At 42.5% G+C, this 18,940-nt stretch overlaps 1 protein-coding gene across 13 annotated transcripts in view; it reads right to left on the reverse strand.

Moving 5' to 3' along the window:
• Window positions 1-2,416: 2,416 nt before the first annotated feature.
• The window catches only part of LOC110491806 (fibroblast growth factor receptor 2), a 96,267-nt gene continuing 79,743 nt past the window's right edge, over window positions 2,417-18,940 (reverse strand). For all 13 annotated transcript variants that reach the window (XM_090202541.1, XM_090202536.1, XM_090202538.1 and 10 more), the window contains 4 exons: window positions 14,668-14,738; window positions 7,046-7,183; window positions 6,310-6,415; window positions 2,417-4,051 (listed from right to left, as the gene is read on the reverse strand). In XM_090202541.1, coding sequence (XP_090058667.1) covers window positions 3,887-4,051; window positions 6,310-6,415; window positions 7,046-7,183; window positions 14,668-14,738 — 480 coding nt within the window. In that variant the 3' untranslated portion in view covers window positions 2,417-3,886. The remainder of the gene's footprint in view (window positions 4,052-6,309; window positions 6,416-7,045; window positions 7,184-14,667; window positions 14,739-18,940) is intronic.

Below are 18,940 nucleotides of genomic sequence, written 5' to 3' on the forward strand. Positions count from 1 at the left end.
CTGTAGCGCTATCTTAGACGTCCCTCAGTACGGACATTGCAATTTATTGCCCTGGCCACATCTGCAGTCCTCATGGCTCCTTGCAGCATGCCTAAGGCATGAGCAGGGACCCTGGGCATCTTTCTTTGGGGTTTTTCAGAGTCAGTAGAAAGACCTCTTTTAGTGTCCTAAGTTTTCATAACTGTGACCTTAATTGCCTACCGTCTGTAAGCTGTTAGTGTCTTAACGTCCGTTCCACAGGTGCATGTTCATTAATTGTTTATGGTTCATTGAACCCTTTACAATGAAGATCTGTGAAGTTATTTGGATTTTTACAAATTATCTTTGAAAGACAGGGTCCTGAGTTTATTTAGATGGCTTTCTTTCATCTACCCCTATATTCTGAAGCCGTTCTCTCAATGTATTGACAAAATTCAAATTAAACTGTATTTAAAGGGATGGCTAACGATAAATGCCCTGATTACCCATGATAAAAATTCCATGATAAAGTCTGTTTGCTAGCAAGTGGGAGGGATTTCAGCAGTATAATTAAATGTATCCAATGCGCGCAAGGTAGTGACATCTGAAGACCGCATTATGCGCCTGCATTAAGTCTGAATACCAACTACTGGGAAGTGAGTAGGAAAGGCATACATTTCCTGAGTCTGAATTGGACCCTTATTGCCCATAGGTTGCCAATGGCTGCCGCCTTGTCTCCGTAGAAGTTGGCCAAGGCTAATATTGTAGCCCCCTCTATGGGATAGCCAACACTTTGCCTGGGTGTGGTGGTCAGCATTTAAGATAATCTCTAAACCAGAAAGTCCTATTTTGTAATCATCCCTGGGATGCAGTTTAACAAAACAATATATGAATACCTCACCAAAATAATACATGTGATATCAATAAATTCACAGAATGTTCCGAATAATATTATAAAATAATGTACAGTTCTAGAATTGTGTTTTTCGAAAGGTACATTAGTCTCGTTTGCCACTCATGGAGCTCCATGCAGAGGCTGTGGGAAGAAACTAAAGGTACAGTAACTGCGTAGTATATACATTGCAAGGAAATGTCTGTATACTTTATCTGTGTGTGTGGTCTTAAAATAACAACTTCTTTCAATCTCAGTCACTAACTTCGGGAGAAAAAAATGTCATTATGGGTAGCATTGAACTGTATAGGGAGCACTCTAAACTTTCTCCAGTCTCAATATGCAACCTCCTCATTGGAGTGTGTTCACCCCACCCTGGCCTCTCCAGGACTGTGTATAGCCAGCCCACAGGACAATGGAGAGCGGCTGAGCCCTGGTGCTGATAAGTGAGCTAAAGCCAGCGTGGATAGCCGGCCAACACCACCGCCTTTCTTTCTTTCTCTACACCCCATAATTAAGGGCGTTCGGCTCTGTGGTTAAACTCTGCCACTTTTTCTCTCCTCCAATCCTACAGGGCTCTTCTTGGCCTTTCGGTGTTTCCCTCTATTCGGTGGAAAAAGCTAAATGTTTTTCCCCACTTTTCCCTCCAAGCCCTCTCAGGTTACAGGGGCATGAGAGAACACGTTGAGTGGAAGAAGGAGCCATCGAGTCACAGGGGTGAGGGTGCAGTGCACTCTGAGATTCTCAGAGCAAGACAAGTCAACACGTGGTTACTAAGGGTGAGGGAATTAAGTTTTACTCTAAAGAATGTAATTGTAAATGTCTACTCTTAATCGCTGGCCTTCCAACTTGACTTGACTTAGGGCTTGTTTCAATCCATATCGCGGAAGATCCGCGGTATTGTTAGGGGAAGATTTGGCCGGGGTAGGTTGTCATTGTAATATAAGAATTTGTTCTTAACTGACTTGCCTAGTTAAATAAAAATGAATAATATAGTGAGATTGAAATTTAAAGGTAATTTCCAATTGAGGCGATATATGCAGCATGTACCGTGAATGTAGTCTCTGTGAACGCAGGAACATTGCATTTATACATTTAAATCGTGCCAAACCACAGATCTTCCGCGATACAGATTGAATCGAGCCCTTATTCCTTTTAGCTCCTAGAGGAGCAAAGGGCCTCAATAGTGCACCTCCAGCGAACCCTGTTCTGGGCAATATTCCTAACTTCATTCCAGGCCCTACAACTAGACACATCATTCCCCCACCCCTCCTATAGACTGGCAGGCAAAATTATCATATATTTTAATGAAAGCTGAATTAATTTGGTGATACTTTAACTCAGTTTTTTTATGCCATTGTCTTGCTGTATGTTGCTATTAATGCTATTTCTTTGCTTATAAGAATACAGTGCCATTAACTATATGAACACAGCCATTATCAATTAAATTGATAATAAATATAGCCATTCTCAGACCTCTTTTCTCTCTCAAGGACATGACAAGATAGAAGAAACTAGTAACGTTTGACTGAATAGTGTGATTACACAAAATAGAAATCAACACACTTGTTTTTCCATCTTTAATTTTGCAAATGTGTCAAGAACACTAGCAAAGAACATCTTAAACTTGGTCCAGTAGAAAAAAAAATACTTGAATGATTTAATACTTTGTTTTTCAACTTTGAACCCTCTGGTGTGAATTTGGAATCTTACAGATTGCTAGTGGGTGGTTCCAAAATAATTTTTATTTTCAATCATATATAAATATCCAGAAATCATATAGTTTCGAATGCAAACCTAAGAGTAAAATGACTGGATAGAATCTGCATTATCTACATAAGGGATTAGCAGACAAAATGTACAGTACACTACTAAAAATAGCTTTTGTTTCTGTTACCTCTGAAAGAGAATTTTAAATTACGATAATAAACATAATGGATTATTTATTATTTAATATCAGCATCATTAATAGCATATCTTTAATACTATTTCTATTTTATTTTTTATTTTATTTTTTCGTAAAAAAAAATTCAATAAATTAACAAGCTACCTCTTTCCCTGAAAGCCAATACTCCACTGTGTCATTGAATGAGAGTGTGTGTGTTTTGTGTGTGTGCGTATGTGTGTGCATGCCTATATTTGTGTGTGTTGTGTTTAAAAGAACACAAGTGAACAGAAACATAACCTGGGTGATGACACACCAGTCTCAAACCCAATGAGGGAGGAGGGGAGAGGGGGGATAATTCTGGAGTCCATACAAAAAATAATTCACTGTAAATATATAATATATATTTATACATATTTGAATATATTTACAAATATACCCAGCCCTATATACTGTATATTATTTTTCTCCATAATAATAATAAGTGTGTGGACTTATCAAGAGAAAGTATAAAGAAACAAGACAATATTACAAAATATAAAGAAGAGGCAGTGTCTGTCTGTATGCGCTCTTCTCCTATTCATCTGTTTTTGTTAGTTGATTCTTTCTTTCAGTCCTTTCAGTTTCCTATTTTGTCGTCCTCTTTTTGAGTCCCTTGTTTTTTCCGTTCATTACGGTCCATATTTTCCCTCTGGGAACAAGCAAAAGTCTTGGAATGCCAGCCAACGGAATGGAATCATGAAACGCAAAAATAGTAAATTCCAAACTCTAGTAGAAAACAACCGGAACAAATAAAACGGCAAGAGAGGAGAGGAGGTGGACCCTTGGGAACAGATATTCATTCAGTCAGACAAGAGGAACACTGATGAAGGGTCCCGGTCCTCTTCTTAAGACCTTGAACATGTGTATGAATGTGTGTGCAAATGTGTGTGTGTGTGTTCAGTTCTAAAAGCAGCACTACCACCAGCCCAGTCCCATCTGGGTCCGTTAGTCCATTTGGAGCCAGAGGGGGGTTGGGGGCCAGGAGGTTTGTGGGGTTGGTGGTGGGGGTATATCTAATTTTCTCTCTATGGAAATGTCGCTTTGTGGGGGGGGGGGGGGGGGGGCAGGTCAGGCTGGAGCTGGATGGGGGGGATTGAGGAGGGGAGGGCTCATGTTTTGATGCCTCCATTGATGTGCTGGTACTTGGGGAGGCAGGGCTGGTCTGGCAGGGGGTCATGGGAGAACACGGAGTCGTCACCGGAGGAACAGGAGCTGTGTGTGTCCTGGAAGCTGGGAGAATACTGCTCGGCTGGGGCACACAGGTCCAGATACTCCTATACACAGACAGGGTGAGAAGGTAGAACTGTTACACTCACAGGTTTAGAGGAGTGAGAGAGCGGAGAGAGAGAGACAAATGGAAAATACTGAAATAGAGACAGGCATGAAGACAGTTTCAGGAGGACAGTGATGGACATGTGGAGAGTATCATTTTCATTATTTTATTTATGCAAAATATAAACTATTCCCAAATCACGCTGGACGGATTTATGAAAAATGTTGGCGCCAGGAGAGCAAACGATTTGATACCGGATCCGTATGAAAATATGTGGATGAATAATACTTCATAAATGGGGCGTGGGCTAGAGAGAGGGGAACTGTCCAGCACAGTTCACATAGAGCAATGCTGACCTGGTTGCTGTTAGTCTCAGTATAAAATGGTTCAATGTGTCTGGGCGGGCGAGGAAGAACACCCAGACAGAGAGAGCGAGCGAAAGTGAACGAGAGAACAAGAAAGAAAGAGAGGGGGAAGACCAGAGAGATAAAAGAGACCAGTGAGAAAGGGGGAGAGAGAGGTAGAGAGAGGGTGTGGAGTCCAGAGAGAAAGAGAAACCGGAGAGGGAAGACCAGAGACAGCGAGAGAGAGAGAAAAAGATAAGAGACCAGAGAGTGTTTCAAACTGAGAAGGGGGGGGGGGGGGGCAGAGAGAGAGAGAGACTGTGCGAGGGATACCCAACCCTGGGCTTCATCCATACCGCTCTGCTTCACGGCACTACCCAGCACAATTAGAACAAACCTGACATCTGAAATTGGAACGTGGGTTTGAGTGTAGTAGGAGAATGACTGAAAAAAAATATCCCAAAAGCCAAGGAAAAGATAAACGTAAATGTTGTTATTAAAGACATGCTCCGTAACTTTGGCAACTACTAAGTATTTTTTAAACCTCTTGCTTTGAGCTGGATGTGCCAATCTGTAGTTCATAGATCCATAATCTATGATCAGAATTACTGTTTTACCTCAATTAGCCACAACATTTGAAAGCAAGGGTTTTTCTGGAAGCTGTGCTGTGCCATTTTCCCTACATTTTCCCCCCATGTGTGCCAGCCCACTTGCAATTCGAGTTCTAGCCAATGAGCTTCAGCTCCTGGCCATTTGAGTGGCAGCTAGCAAGATGCACACACAGCAGAGTGAGAAGAGAGAGCAATGACATGGTGCATATATGTGCACATATGTGACATAGTAACCATTTTCGGGGATAATTTTTGGCTCTTAAGTTTATTTTCAAAAAAATTGGCACAAAAGTACTGGAGAATCTCTAATGTTAGTTGTAAAAAAAACTTGAACAAACATTTTGCAGTTGTTTTTGCTCTTTTCATCTTCATCCCTGCACCCTCCTCTCTCCTTTTTCTCTTGTCTTTTGTGTCAGTTATTGGAATAGTTGTGATTAAGAAATAGTTGAGAGTGAGTGGGGAGGAAGAAGAGAAGCGTTGTTGGTGTTTGAGCATTCTTATAAAAACGAGTGCTGGCTTCCATTTCTCAGCTCAACACAAGGCGTCTCACATTACTAAAGAGCGGTTTTAAAAAAAGGAAGGCGCTTTATTACATTTCAAAAGTTCAAACACTGAAACACTGAAGTTGGAGCTTTTGGCATAATCTATGGCGGCCCAGTCTGAAGCCAGACAAGCCCTGACATATTTCCATCCACAGCCCCTCTTCAGGCCCGCGCATGGATATCACACACAACAGGAGGGGAACGGAAAGAAACACAAGCCATTATTCTGAGGCGAGGAATAGCTCAGAGTATCTTTTGATGATTTGGCAACATCAGTGGGCCATGGCCACAGCTCGGGGGCCTGGTTTGAATCAAGCAGCCATTTTCTGGTCATTGTTAAGGTCATGTGTCAGCCAACGCAGGATCCTTCTAATGCTTTTCAACATTCTTGGTTAAAAAAAGTGTTGATCAACTTTGCTTGCCCTGGCAATTGGAGTGTCCGTGAGCCTGTATAGTGTGCACCTTTTTCTAAGCTTTTAGGAGAGAAGCCTGACATGCTTTTACATCATACTTCTCATTGACCAAGCACTTCCAAGAATACAAGGTCAGCAGGGTTGGGGTCAACTCCTTTTAAATTCAGTCAATTCAGGAAGTAAACTGAAATTCCAATTCCATGTTTACTCAATGCTTTTCAACAGAAAAAAAGTTTACTTCCTGAATTGAAAGGGAATTGACCCCAACTCTGGAGGAAAGTGAATTGCTCTGGCTCCAGATTCTAGATATGAAAAGGTGAAGCGGAATGACTCTGGTTTGTGCCCTCACCTCATTCGTGGCCAGGGTGAGGATGCGATCTAGATCCTCCACCAGCTGCTTGAAGGTGGGCCGGTGGGAGGAGATGGCATGCCAACAGTCTTTCATCATCATGTACCTGAGAGAGAGAGAAGAAAGAGAAACAAGTAGTATGAACGGTTAGTAAAAGTACTTCATTGTTTTTCTTTCCAAAACACATGCCATGCCACCCATTCAACAGACTGATGCACATTTCTAAAATCATTGTCCAATTGCCTGTCAAAAGTGGGTGAGATGATAAAGACTAATTTATCTGAGCCTAGGTGTCAAGGTATGAACCAGCCAATCCAAACACATAGCTATGCTGGTTCTATTTCTCTGCACACTCCTCTCTGCACTCTCCGTTTAAGACAAATGCACGCCAATACCAATCCTATCCTAGGTCTGTCTGTCTCCACTGTAGATTTCACTGTTTCCAGTACAGCGTGAGACCATTAGGCCTGACAATACCGGTGCAGTCAGTGACATTATGTGCTGTGTAACTGGAATGGGCCCATTGTGAATGACAACATTGATACAGGCCCAGGCCAGCTGTGTAGGATCATGGATCTGATGGAGATGGGGTGAGGGTGGGGACCCCAGTAGGGTTTGTGTGTGTGTGCACAATTGTGTGTGTGTGTGAGTGTGCACATTTGTGCGTGTGTGTGTCTGCCTGCATATATATGTGTGTGTGTATATATGAGATAAAGTGAATCAAATAGTATTATACAGCTCATTGGTGCAGTTGCCAGGCTTGTCCATACGATGGCCCTCTTTCAACAGCTTGAAGAGCTCCTCTACGGGGATACCAGGGTACGGAGAACCCCCCAGGGTGAAGATCTCCCACATCAGCACCCCAAATGACCAGCTGGGAAGAAAAACACAAACGCACATATTCAACATTAATGCTTTCATTACTATTATCATGTTATGCATCCATTGATACATACATACATAAATACATACATACATACATACATACATACATACATACATACAAGTGATAACAATTGATGGCAATGAAGTATTACTTTTTTTTTTTTTTACACGATTTCAACTGCTACCTCTCAGAGAAACAAAGGGTTGAAGGGTAACTATATCATCCCATTGATTCCATAATTAATGGAATCAATGGAATTAATTGATTCCGCTAACCATTCTCTATAAATGTTCACCCTAACATTAATTTAGGGTTCAGAGTGGCGCAGCGGTCTAAGGCACTGCATCTCAGTGCTAGAGGCGTCACTACAGATCCTGGTTCGATTCCAGGCTGTATCACAACCGGCCATGTTTGGGAGTCCCATAGGGCGGCGCACAATTGGCCCAGCGTCGTCCGGGTTTGGCCGTGGTAGGCCGTCATTGTAAATAAGAAAAAAAATTTTAAGTGACTTTTTATAAAAGTGACTCGCCTAGATAAATAAAGGTTAAATAAAAAATAAATAATCAATGACTCTTCATGGCAGTGTGTGTGTTGGGAGCAACAAAGAGTATATTATAGCACCCACAGGGAATGGAGGCATACACACACACACACCAACACGCCTACCTTAGTGACCCAAAGAGGCCACAACACAATACAAAGACACTGTGATCTTTTATTTGCTCCTGTGGTTATCTCTCCATCGATCTGTTGACATAACTGGCCCTGCGTTTGTTCCCTCTTTCTATCTCTACATCTCTCTGTTTGTTAACACATCCCTTTGCTCCATTCAATGGCACTTTGTATCCATCGCTCACCTATTGTCATTCCACTGCCCATGTAGATACAGTTGAAGTCAGAAGTTTACATACACCTTAGCCAACCACATTTAAACTCAGTTTTTCACAATTCCTGACATTTAGTCTTTGTAAAAAATTCCCTGTCTTAGGTCAGTTAGGATCACCACTTTATTTTAAGAATGTGAAATGTCAGATTAATAGCAGAGTATTATTTATTTATTTCATCACATTCCCAGTGGGTCAGACGTTTACATACACTCAATTGGTATTTGGAAGCATTGCCTTTAAATTGTTTAACTTGTGTCAAATGTTTTGGGTAGCCTTCCACAAGCTTCCCACAATAAGTTGGGTGAATTTTGGCCCATTCCTCCTGACAGAGCTGGTGTAACTGAGTCAGGTTTGTAGGCCTCCTTGCTCGCACACACTTTTTCAGTTCTACCCACACATTTTCTATAGGATTGAGGTCGGGGCTTTGTGATGGCCACTCCAATACCTTGATGTCCTTAACTTCTTTGGTAGGGGGCGGTATTTTCACGTCCGGATGAAAAGCATTTTATTTTATTTTACCTTTATTTAACTAGGCAAGTCAGTTAAGAACAAATTCTTATTTTCAATGACGGCCTAGGAACAGTGGGTTAACTGCCTGTTCAGGGGCAGAACGACAGATTTGTACCTTGTCAGCTCGGGATTTGAACTTGCAACCTTTCGGTAAACTAGTCCAACACTCTAATCACTAGGCCACCCTGCATGCCCAGAGTAAACGGCCTGCTACAAAGCCATAAAAGATAGAATATGCATATTATTATTAGATTTGGATATAAACCACTGAAGTTTCTAAAACTGTTTGAATGATGTCTGTGAGTATAACAGAACTCATATGGCAGGCAAAAACCTGAGAAAAAATCCAACCAGGAAGTGGGAAATCTGAGGTTGTTCGATTTTCAACTCAGCTCCTATTGAAGATAGTGGGAAATTGGTAGTGTTGCACTTCCTAAGGCTTCCACTAGATGTCAACAGTCTTTAGAACCTTGTCTGATGCTTCTACTGTGAAGTGGGGCCGAAGGAGAAGGGAATGAGTAAGGTCTGCCATGAGTAGACCATGCTCTGACCATGCGCGTTCACATGAGGGAGCTCTGTTCCATCGCACTTCTGAAGACAATGGAATTCTCCGGTTGGAACATTATTGAATATTTATTTTAAATACATCCTAAAAAATGATTCAATACATCGTTTGACATGTTACTACTGACTGTTACGGAACTTTTTGACATCGTCTGCTTTTAGTGAATGAGCTTCGTGACTTTGGATTTGTTTACCAAACGCGCTAACAAAAGTAACTATTTAGACATAAATTATGGACATTACCGAACAAAACAAACATTTCTTGTGGAAGTGGGAGTCCTGGGAGTGCATTCCGATGAAGATCAGCAAAGGTAAGTGAAGATTTATAATGCTATTTATGACTTTTGTTGACTGCATAATATGGCGGATATATTTGTGTCTTGATTGGGCTCTGAGCGCCGACTCAGATTATTGCATGGTTTGCTTTTTCCGTAAAGCTTTTTTGAAATCTGACACAGCAGTTACATTAAGTGCATCTAAAATTCCATGCATAACAGTTGTATCTTTTAGCAATGTTTATTATGAGTATTCCTGTAAATTGATGTGGCTCTTTGCAAAATCAAAGGATGTTTTGGAACTTCTGAACGTAAGGCACCAATGTAAACTCAGATTTTTGGATATAAATATGAACTTTACCAAACAAAACATACATGTATTTTGTAACATGAAGTCCTATGAGTGTCTGATGAAGATTATCAAAGGTTAGTGGTTAATTTTATCTAAATTTCTGCTTTTTGTAAATCCTCTCTATGTCTGGAAAAATGGCTGTGCTTTCTGTGAATAGGCACTCACCTAACATAATCGTTTGGTTTGCTTTCGTCGTAAAGCCTTTTTGATATCGGACACTGTGATATCGGACATTTACAACAAGTGTATCTTTAAAATGGTGTAAAATACATGTATGTTTGAGGAATTTTAATTATGGGATTTCTGTGTTTTGAATTTGGCGCCCTGCAGTTTCACTGTCTGTTGAAGAGGTGGGACGCTACCGTCTCACCTACCCTAGAGAGGTTAAGCCATTTTGCCACAATTTTGGAAGTATGCTTGGGGTCATTGTCCATTTGGAAGATCCATTTGTGACCAAGCTTTACCTTCCTGACTGATGTCTTGAGATGTTGCTTCAATATATCCACATAATTTTGCTTCCTCATCATGTTATCTATTTTGAAGTGCACCAGTCCCTCCTGCAGCAAAGCACCCCCACAACATGATGCTGCCACCATCGTGCGTCACGGTTGGGATGGTGTTCTTTAGCTCCCCCTTTTCCTCCAAACATAACGATGGTCATTATGGACAAACAGTTCTATTTTTGTTTCATCAGACCAGAGGACATTTCTCCAAAAAGTATGATCTTTGTCCCCATGTGCAGTTGCAAACCGTTGTCTAGCTTTTTTATGGCGCTTTTGGAGTTGTGGCTTCTAACTTGCTTGCGGCCTTTCAGGTTATATCTATAGGATTAGTTTTACTGTTGATATAGATACTTTTGTACCTGTTTCCTCCAGCATCTTCACAAGGTCCTTTGCTGTTGTTCTAGAATTGATTTGCACTTTTCACACCAAAGTACATTCATCTCTAGGAGACAGAACGCGTCTCCTTCCTAAGTGGTTTGACGGCTGCTTGGTCACATGGTGTTTATACTTATGTACTATTGTTTGTACAGATGAATGCGGTACCTTCAGGTGTTTGGAAATTTCTCTCAAGGATGAACTTGACAGATTTCTTTAGATTTTCCCATGATGTCAAGCAAAGAGGCACGGAGTTTGAAAGTAGGCCTTGAAATACATCCACAGGCACACCTCCAATTGACTCAAATGATGTCAATTAGCCTATCAGGAGCTTCTAATTTTCTGAAATTTTCAAAGCTGTTTAAAGGCACAGTCAACTTAGGGTATGTCAACTTCTGACCCACTGGGATTGTGATAGTGAATTATAAGTGAAATAATCTGTCTGTAAACAATTGTTGTGAAAATTACTTGTGTGATGCACAACGTAGATATCCTAACCGACTTGGCAAAACTATAATCAAGTCAAATCCAATTTTATTGGTCACATACACATGGTTAGCAGATGTTAATGGTAGCGTAGCGAAATGCTTGTGCTTCTAGTTCCAACCATGCAGTAATATCTAACAAGTAATCTAACAATTCTGACAACTACCCTTTACACACAAGTGTAAAGGAATGAGTAAGAATATGTACATATAAATATATGGATGAGCGATGGCCGAAAGACATAGGCAAGATGCAGTATAGAGTACAGTAGAGATTTGAGTCAGTATGTTGGCTGCAACCACTCAATGTTAGTGATGGCTGTTTAACAATCCGATGGCCTTGAAAGAAGCTGTTTTTCAGTCTCTCGGTCCCAGCTTTGATGACCCTGTGCCGACCTCGCCTTTTGGATGATAGTGGGGTGAACAGGCAGTGGCTCGGGTGGTTGTTGTCCTTGATTATCTTTTTGGCCTTCCTGTGACATCGGGTAGTGTAGATGTCCTGGAGGGCAGGTAGTTTACCCCCGGTGATGCGTTGTGCAGACCTCACTACCCTCTGGAGAGCCTTATGGTTGTGGGCAGAGCAGTTGCCGTACCAGGAGGTGATACAGCCCGACAGGATGCTCTCGATTGTGCATCTGTAAAAGTTTGAGAGTGTTTTTTGTTGCGCCTTCTTCACCACGCTGTCTGTGTGGGTGGACAATTTCAGTTTGTCCGCGATGTCTACGCCAAGGAACTTGAAACCTTCCACCTTCTCCACTGCTACCGTCGATGTGGATAGGGGGGTGCTCCCTCGGCTGTTTCCTGAAGTCCACGATCATCTCCTTTGTTTTGTTGACGTTGAGTGTGAGGTTATTTTCCTGACACCACACTCCGAGGGCCCTCACCTCCTCCCTGTAGGCCGTCTCGTTGTTGTTGGTAATCAAGCCTACCACTGTAGTGTCATCTGCAAACTTGATGATTGAGTTGGAGGCGTGCATGGCCACGCAGTCATGGGTGAACAGGGAGTACAGGAAAGGGCTGAGAACGCAACCTTGTGGGGCCTCAGTGTTGAGGATCAGTGGGGTGGAGATGTTGTTTCCTACCCTCACCACCCGGGGACGTCCCGTCAGAAAGTCCAGGACCAGTTGCACAGGGAGGGGTCGAGACCCAGGAGCTCGAGCTTAATGACGAGTTTGGAGGGTACTATGGTGTCAAATACTGAGCTGTAGTCAATGAACAGCATTCTTACATAGGTATTCCTCTTGTCCAGATGGGTTAGGGCAGTGTGCAGTGTGATTGCGATTGCGTCGTCTATGGACCTATTGGGGCGGTAAGCAAATTGGAGTGGGTCTAGGGTGCCAGGTAGGGTGGAGGTGATATGATCCTTGACTAATCTCTCAAAGCACTTCATGATGATGGAAGTGAATGCTACGGGGCGATAGTAGTTTAGCTCAGATACCTTAGCTTTCTTGGGAACAGGAACAATGGTGGCCCTCATGAAGCTTGTTGGAACAGCAGACTGGGATAGGGATTGATTGAATATGTCCGTAAGCACACCAGCCTGCTGGTCTGCGCATGCTCTGAGGACCCGGCTAGGGATGCCGTCTGGGCCGGAAGCCTTAACACGTTTAAATGTTGTTCTCACGTTGGCTGCAGTGAAGGAGAGCCCACAGGTTTTGGTAGCAGGCTGTGTCAGTGGCACTGTATTGTCCTCAAAGCGAGCAAAGTTGTTTAGTTTGTCTGGGAACAAGACATCGGGGACCGCGACGAGGCTGGGTTTTGTAGTCCGTGATTGACTGTAGATTGTAGACCCTGCCACATACCTCTCGTGTCTGAGCCATTGAATTGCGACTCTACTTTGTCTCTATACTGACGCTTAGCTTGTTTGATTGCCTTGGAGGGAAACTTGGAGGGAAACTGTTTGTATTTGGTCATGTTTCCGGTCGCCTTGCCCTGATTAAAAGCAGGGGTTTGCGCTTTCAGTTTTGCGCAAATGCTGCCATCAATCCACGGTTTCTGGTTGGACGGTAGTGTTCCACCTAGCCAACATCCGGTGAAATTGCAGTGTGCGAAATTCAAAAATAGTAAATTCATATATTTAACATTCTTGAAAATATGTGTTATACATCAAAATAAAGTGTAACTTCTTGTTAATCCAGCCGCTGTGTCAGATTTGAAAAAGGCTTTACTGCAAAAGCACACCATGCGATTATCTGAGGACAGTGCCCCGGATACAAACACATTAAAATAATTTTTAATAATTGTATAATTTAGGCTATATAATTTAATAAAGAAACCGATGAATTCCTGAAGCTGTTAGTTCGTATGTCGATTATTTATCACACGGACCCCGCACACATAGCCTAGCTTGAGAGTGTTGCGTGAAGCAGCTCACTGAAGACCGACAGCGGTAGGGGTAGGAAAGCGTTAAGAAAGATGTTCCAATATCATTTTTTTTTTGTAATGTCAACGCATAATGCCATTGGGAAGGCTTAATAAAACATGCATTATTCTCTATGTGGTAATGCATACTTTTTTGCAAACATTTTGGGGGGCGATTTTTTTCTAAAGGCTATTACAACAATTCAATATAAAATGTAGGTCCATGAAAATTACAAGGTCCCTGAAGGTCCTTGAATTTGACTTGTCAATGTCTGTATGAATGCTGTAGGCTACTTTCTCAGCCCGTATTAAAGATAAAATCACCTGCTATTGAAATTACGTGTGCATCATCCGCTTTTCTGCCAGATCTTGACCCAGGACAGAATTATTTTCATACGGGACAGTAACTTTCAGTTGGCAATGGCTCGGTGTGCCATTGGCAAATGTACCTGAATGTCAAGCATTAATTGTGTGTATTGTTTTTAATTGTTAGGTATTACTGCTCTGTTGCAGCTAGAAACATAACATCTGCAAAATAAATGTACGTGACCAATAACATTTATTTGATTTGAATTGGAAATTTGATTTTTGCATATCCCCTGATATCCTCATTACTTGCCCTTTGGGGTTTTATGCTGGGTTTCATTATGAGCACTTTGTGTTGTGACATCTGCTGATGTAATAAGGGCTTTATAAATACAATTGAATTGGAGTGCAGGGCAGGGGGAGGTGGGCTCTGGCCCCTTCCAGAGGCTTTGAAGACGGGCAGATTAGTAACAGCATCAGGCCATATGTGAAACTTTCCCTTTCGCCACAGACCGGCCAGTACACACCCCACCCCCCAAACAAATCCCCCTGCACCCCCTAACTCCGCCACCACCAAATCACCTCACTAAACTCCTGTACCCCTTCCTCCACCACCATCCCAACCTCTTACACCCTCAGTCTCACTGCAAAATTTGCATCAGAAAGCTACAGCCAGTGTATAGGCCAGGGTCGTGTTCATTAGGGCACACAATGGAAAACTTTTTAAAACGGCTGAGTTTTAACAGTTTTCTTACGTTGGGTGCCTAATGAACACAGTCTAGGCTGAGTTGCTCTTTCTAAAACAGTAAGCGAATTGTGTGTGTAAGAGAGTAAAATCAAGGTACAGTACTTACACATCACTCTGGTGAGTGTACACACGGTCAAACAGTGCCTCTGGAGCCATCCACTTCACCGGGAGACGACCCTGAGGAGGACACATACACACAGGTCAATAGGTCAAGGTCAAAAAGGTAACATTGAAATATCTATACACAGTCAGACATAGGGTATTTCATGACCAATATTTATTGGCTAATCAGCATCTTTTAATTCATGCACTCTTCCAGGTTCCTGGTATTCCCAAGAATCTCATTAGATCTGGGAATACCAATAGGGAATTCCCAGAGGTACTGTCATACGTTTACAGCAGTTAGCAAATAAACTGGGTTGCAGATAAAGACAGTTTATTTCTGCATGTCATTAAACACTGCAGCATGGATAGCAAGTGACAAGCAGGGTCAAATACATTCATGCATACTGAAGTTGCAGTGTAGGATAAATTATTTTAGAATGGGTAATAGAAAGGTAGGGGCAGATGATAATCATGATTATGATTAACTTTAGTTCTGCCCCTACCTTTTTATTAGGCCTTCTGAAATAAGTCTAATTTATCCAAGACTAGAACATAGTATTGTTAAGACTGGTGGATTGGTGATTATCGTCATCATCACCATTTCCCATTGTCTATGGCTCATGCTGTGTTGTGGTTGGTTGTTTTTGTGGTTCTTGTTGTTTTCAACTAGGCTAGGCTCTCAGTGTGTAATGAAAAGACAGCCATGCATACTAAAGGAGGATGTGCTCTACAGTGGGAATCAGATGAATGCTACTGGGGGTCTGCTATGGAGATGTCAAGCACTCTGTTGCTCTCCCTCTATTTCAGTGTCTCTCCATCTCTTGGTCTGTTTGGACAAGTGGCTATGGAAGTGAAGGAACAAGAGAGGAGGCACAAACTAGTGCAGAGCCTCTATAGAAGCACTGCATTCACTGATGGTCTGGGAACCTCCAGTTAGAGAGCTGCTGGCGGTGTGGTCAGCATTTTTCATGCTGTGGGTGGGAGAGAGTGGTCAGACAGATAACTTTGGGATTAAAATATTTTTGGGTCCCACAGATTATTTAGCACAGTTGTCTTTCTTATCTATTGTATTAAAAACAGCTCTTTGTCGCAATATTTACAAACTCTCAAAGGATAATTTTGCTTCAAGTTCTATAACCTAGCTCTTCTCTATTGTGTTGGGCGTGGGAGATCAAATGTGCCTGTGTTTGGTCTCAATGAAACCTGTATGCTGTATGAATGGATGAGAAGCACGCGCAATGGTCTTTCCGTGGAGATTAACTTCCTAAATATGATAGGCTGTAGTTTAGGTTCCAACTTTGACTGTATATAAATATTGATAACACATTTATTTGTGCCTGCCTTCAAATTGTCCCGCTCCTATATTGAAGTTTTGCAAGATTATTTCAAAACCATTTTGTCTTTCTGTTTTGTAGGCCATTCATTATCTACAGTGCCATCACAAAGTATAAACACATTCCACTTTTTGTTGTGTTACAGCCTGAATATAAAATGGATTAAATTGAGGTGTTGTGTAACTGATCTACACACAATACTGTCAAATAATGTCAAAGTGGAATTATGTTTTTAGAAATGTAAAAAATTCAAATAAATGAGAAGCTGTTTTGTTGTGGCAAGCCTAAATCAGTTCAAGAGTAAAAATGTGCTTAATCTCTCTTGGGTAGGGGGCAGTATATTGCCAGCCCTGACCCTGAGCCTGCCTGCCGTTCTGTATCCTTTGGACTCTGATCTGGATTACCGACCTCTGCCTGCCCTTGACCTGTCGTTTTGACTGCCCGCTGTTCTAGTAATAAACGTATGTTACTTCGACACCGTCTGCATCTGGGTCTTCCCTAGAACGTAATAGTACGAACTGACCTTGACTAACCCAGCAGACATCATTGAGCTGCAGCCCTCCTCCTTCCCCTGCTCTAAGATAGCGTACTTCATCACGCTAATGTCCGCGAGTGCTCTCGCCTGGCCTTCGGCACTATGGGAACAACAGTTGGTCGAATGCTTATGTCTGGAGGAGTTTGTGGCGGAGGTAAATAAAGTTTTTGATGCTCCATTGTCCGGGACAGAGGCTGCCCAGAAGTTACTCCAGCTTCGGCAAGACTCCTGCAGTGTGGCAGACAATGCGGTGGATTTCCGCACATGCCTGGAACCCGGAAGCGCTGTTCGACATGCTCCTGCACGGAGTTTCAGAGGAAGTAAAGAACGAGCTTGCAGCCCGGAAACTACGAAGAAGAGGAGATTTGATTTTGCCCGCCCAAGGATTCAACCTCACCTCCGAGGCATCCCGGAAGTCCTCGATGGAGTCGTTGCCGAGAGAACCCGAGGCTACCCGAGTTCCGTCGAGTCTCAGAAGTCTGCCGATTAACCTCTTCCCGAGCCAATGCAACTAGGCAGAGTTAGGCTGCCTGTATTGCGGGACTACTGGTAATTTCTTCTCCACCTGTCCACTAAAAGACCAGGCTCACCGGTAGGAGCGAGTACTCTGGTGGGCCATACGGAGAACTTTTCCTCTCCCCTTACTCGCACCCCTTTTCATGCCATTTTGCTGTGGGGGAACCAATCTAAATCTCTCCGGGTACTCATCGACTCTGGGGCCAATGAGAGCTTTATGGACGCTACCCTGTCGTCCGAGCTGGGCATCCCCACTCAGCCTCTCTCCATTCCCATGGATGTTAGAGCACTGGACGGGCATTATAGACTGGGTCATCCACAATACCACCCCCATCAACCTACAGGTGTCAGGGAACCACAGAGAGACAATCCAATTCCTGCTCTAAGCCTCAGGTTCCCGTGGTATTGGGATTCTCTTGGCTCCAGCGATACAATCCCGTTATTGACTGGTCTGCTGGTGCCATCATGGGCTGGAACTTATGATGGCACTCCTTCAAGACTGTTGGAAAACCATTCCAGGTGAAGCTGCTTAAGATAATGCCAAGAGTGTGCAAAGCTGTCATCAAGGCAAAGCGTGGCTACTTTGAAGAATCTCAAATTGTGACCCACTGGAATGGTGAGACAGTGAAATAATCTGTCAGTAAACAATTGTTGGAAAAATGACTTGTGTCATGCACAAAGTAGATGTCCTAACCGACTTGCTAAAACTATACTTTGTTAACCTCTCTAGGGTAGGGGGCAGCATTCGGAATTTTGGATGAAAAGCACGCCCAAATTAAACGGCCTGCTCCTCGGGCAGAGAAGATATGATATGCATATAACTGGCAGATTTGGATAGAAAACACTAAAGTTTCCAAAACTGTTAAAATAGTGTCTGTGAGTATAACAGAACTGATTGAGCAGGTGAAAACCTGAGAAAAATCCATTCAGGAAGTAGTTATTTTTTTGGTTTTGTAGTTTTCTATTCAATGCCATTACAGTATCCATTGACTTAGGACTCCATTTGCTGTTCCTATGCCTTCCACTAGATATCAACAGCCTTTAGAAATCGTTTCAGGCTTGTATTCTTATAAATGAGGGAGTAAGACCAGTCTGAACGAGTGAACCCTAACATGACGCAGAGTTTTTTCAGGCAGAGTCGAAAATGGATTTGTCTATGTGTTATGTGTTTACGTGCAGCTGACAGTCAGCGAACTCAGCATCACAGCAAACAGGAGGAGGGGCAGGCACTGGGTAACTACGTCGAATAATGATGTATTGATCTCTATGTCCGTTGACACAAACTCCGTACATGTCTGTGTGTTGCAGCTCGAGAATCGGGATGTTAGATTTATTCAGTGGATTAATTTTTTATTAAAATGTAAAATATATATATATATATATATATATATATATATATATATATATATATATATATATATATATCAGGCCCTTTTCATTTCTGCATACTTTTAACTCGGATCTCGTACCTACGTACATGGACAGAGAGTTACGTAGTTGGTACGCAAAATGCTTGCATGTTGGCAGGTCTGCTAATCGCTGCTAATCAATTTGCAGTGTACAAATTATTTATAACTATGTTCCGGCCCCCGACCATCCACTCAAGGAAAAATTGGCCCACGGCAGAATGTAATTGGCCAGAATGTAATCCACCCTGACCTACAATAACAATGCAGTATGACGGCTGGGTTCGGGACCAGTTCTTGCTGGAGCGGGTGGGAATCGAACAAGAAGTCAGTGGGAGCAGGCGTGCGTGGTATGAAAAGCAGTGGGAGCGGGATGAAGGAATCAGTCTACCTCCTGTCTCTGCCAAGACTGAGAAGGACGGAGGGAGGCTCAACTTACACAATACAGAAAGTAAACTGAAATTCAAATTTTCCTTAAGGAAT

Source organism: Oncorhynchus mykiss, chromosome 16, assembly GCF_057628025.1.
Source record: "Oncorhynchus mykiss isolate SJ-2025 chromosome 16, ASM5762802v1, whole genome shotgun sequence".
Lineage (NCBI taxonomy): Eukaryota > Metazoa > Chordata > Actinopteri > Salmoniformes > Salmonidae > Oncorhynchus > Oncorhynchus mykiss.